Genomic DNA, 2,282 nt, shown 5'->3' on the forward strand with positions numbered 1-2,282 from the left:
GTAGGAAATTCAAGTACACACAGTGTGAGAGAGAGAGAGAGAGAGAGAGAGAGAGAGAGAGAGAGAGAGAGAGAGAGAGAGAGAGAGAGCAAACTTCTGCTTTTATAAAAGTATTTTTTGCCAACAGGTCCTTTGTATGTATTTCATTATAGATCTTTAGTTTGTGTGACTGCAGTGTTTAACTTTGGTTGTGTTTAGGTGTAATTTTGGTAAGAATTACTGTAAATAACTATTAAAAGAAACAAATTATCTGGACCTCACTCACTTCTAAACCCTGGTACGGCCGTGTTTATTGGCCAAAACATTCTTAGCCTCTTAACCTACACATCCAATCTAAATCTGAAAGCTGCTGACCCTTCACGCTGATAGAAATCTTTACTGCAGCTCACATTACAACAGACCATTTAGCTTGTGGCTTTTCAGTTCTGTCTTCATATGAGCAGACTTCCAGTTAGGACTGTATGTCTGTGTGACGGGTTTTTATCCATCAAGTTAGCCAAAAGCTTTTCAGTAAAGTGTGCAAATTTGATGAAATCCTATCACAGTAAAGTCTAAACAGTCAGAGCCAAGACGAGCCAAGGTATTTAAAGAAGCAGTCTGACAGTTTGGGAAATCTGCTTGTTCTTGTTGGATCTCAGCTAATAATGAGCTAAAGTTTAAAAAGGGGAAACATACAGTAGACTTTACTAACTTCTAGTGAAACATGTTGGTCTGATCTGTTGTGACTGTACCTGTCAGACTTTATCTTACTTTATTGAGCTTTAAGAGCTGTGAGGAAACCTCATTTGGTCAGAAAGTGCAGGATGCCTCCCTGCTAACAGCAGGTTGGGCTTCATGTTCATATAGACAATAGAGATTTTTCAACCAGCAGAGATTTTGTTGAACCTTCATTTGTCAGCTTTTAATTCACTGAGTTGCTCAAAGACAAACATTCACAGTTTGATGTACAAACTGATTTTTATTGGATTTCCAGAAAATTTCATAGAAACTGACAAACTGTGGTTTAAGATTTTATCCAGATTGCCAAGCACACAACAGCTGCTGCAAAACAGCTGCTCTGAATCCCATCCTAAACAGCAGCATGCCTACCACTAAAACAGCAGAAATTACACTTAAAAAGTACAAAGTGCTAAAGACGTGTTGAGATGCTCTCCCTGTGTTAAACATCCAAACAACAGTCCAAATAAAGATTTAGGAAGAAGACAGCGAGGCGGCTAGAATGAGCTCAGTTCATCTAAAATAATATCTGCTTTGCTTCTGGGATTAAAGGAGAATAATGACAGACATCAAACAAGTGCTTCCTGTTCTCTACAGTTAGGTGTCTTATTGGAAATGGTCTCAGTAGATGACAGGATCTGTCTCGTCTCTATCCTTTCTATTGGCCTCCATTTCTCCTCCTGTTTCCTCCCCTTCTCTCTCCCTCTTTCTCTGCCTACATGAAGCTGACTGTGGAAATGTTGTCATCATTCATACTGATGGACTGCTGATATCATTGCTCTCCATTCTGCAGCAACACACAGAGGCCAAAAGCTTGTCTATGAACCCTTTCCTCATAAACACATACAGGAACAAGTCTGCAAGAGGACTCAGCCTGACAAAGATGAAAGAAAGGAGGTTGAGGGTCACGTCATTGTTTATGTAAGATACTATCAGGAACCAAATGATGTCGGGTAGGAACAGCAGAGTGTAAATAAGCAGCACCAGAACTAAAATTCCGACAATTCGTCGTTTTTCATCAGAGGGGACCGAGATGGAAGCAGACAGGGCTTTGAGGGTCCCAACCAGGGAGAATATTAACAGTGGGAAGGGAAGGAGGAGGAGGATGGGGAATATTATGAGTATAAACACACAAACAGAGAAAAATAAAAGGACGCCACAGACACCAGTAAGGACCCACAGCACAACACAGACCACCACAGAGGTCTTGATGGTTCGTCTGCAGCGGTACCACAGTGGGTGGGCGATGACCAAATACCTGTAATACAAGATGGACACAAAGTCTTTGAGGAGCTTCAGAGTTATAAACTAATATAATGTTCAGACACAGAAGGAGCTCCACACATACTGGATAGACAAATACCTTTCCAGGGAGATGCAGACCATGAAGTAAACACTGGCCAACAGAGCAGAGAGGTAAATACTATAGAAGATTTCAGATATCTTCCCATTTGGTGCCACCCGAATGATCATGCAGCAGAACTGAAGGACGTCGGTAATGAGGAGGTTGATGACGTAGATGGGAGCAACATGATCTCTTCTCACCTGCAGGAAAACATTGGTAA

General features: G+C 41.3%; 1 protein-coding gene across 1 annotated transcript in view; it reads right to left on the reverse strand.

Annotated features, from left to right (window-relative positions):
- Window positions 1–1,467: 1,467 nt before the first annotated feature.
- Window positions 1,468–2,282, reverse strand: part of LOC123986218 (mas-related G-protein coupled receptor member A6-like) — a 1,971-nt gene continuing 1,156 nt past the window's right edge. Inside the window, exons 2-3 of the mRNA XM_046074391.1 lie at window positions 2,081–2,262; window positions 1,468–1,975 (exon numbers count right to left, since the gene is read on the reverse strand). Coding sequence (XP_045930347.1) covers window positions 1,468–1,975; window positions 2,081–2,262 — 690 coding nt within the window. The remainder of the gene's footprint in view (window positions 1,976–2,080; window positions 2,263–2,282) is intronic.

This window comes from Micropterus dolomieu, linkage group LG01 (assembly GCF_021292245.1).
Source record: "Micropterus dolomieu isolate WLL.071019.BEF.003 ecotype Adirondacks linkage group LG01, ASM2129224v1, whole genome shotgun sequence".
NCBI lineage: Eukaryota > Metazoa > Chordata > Actinopteri > Centrarchiformes > Centrarchidae > Micropterus > Micropterus dolomieu.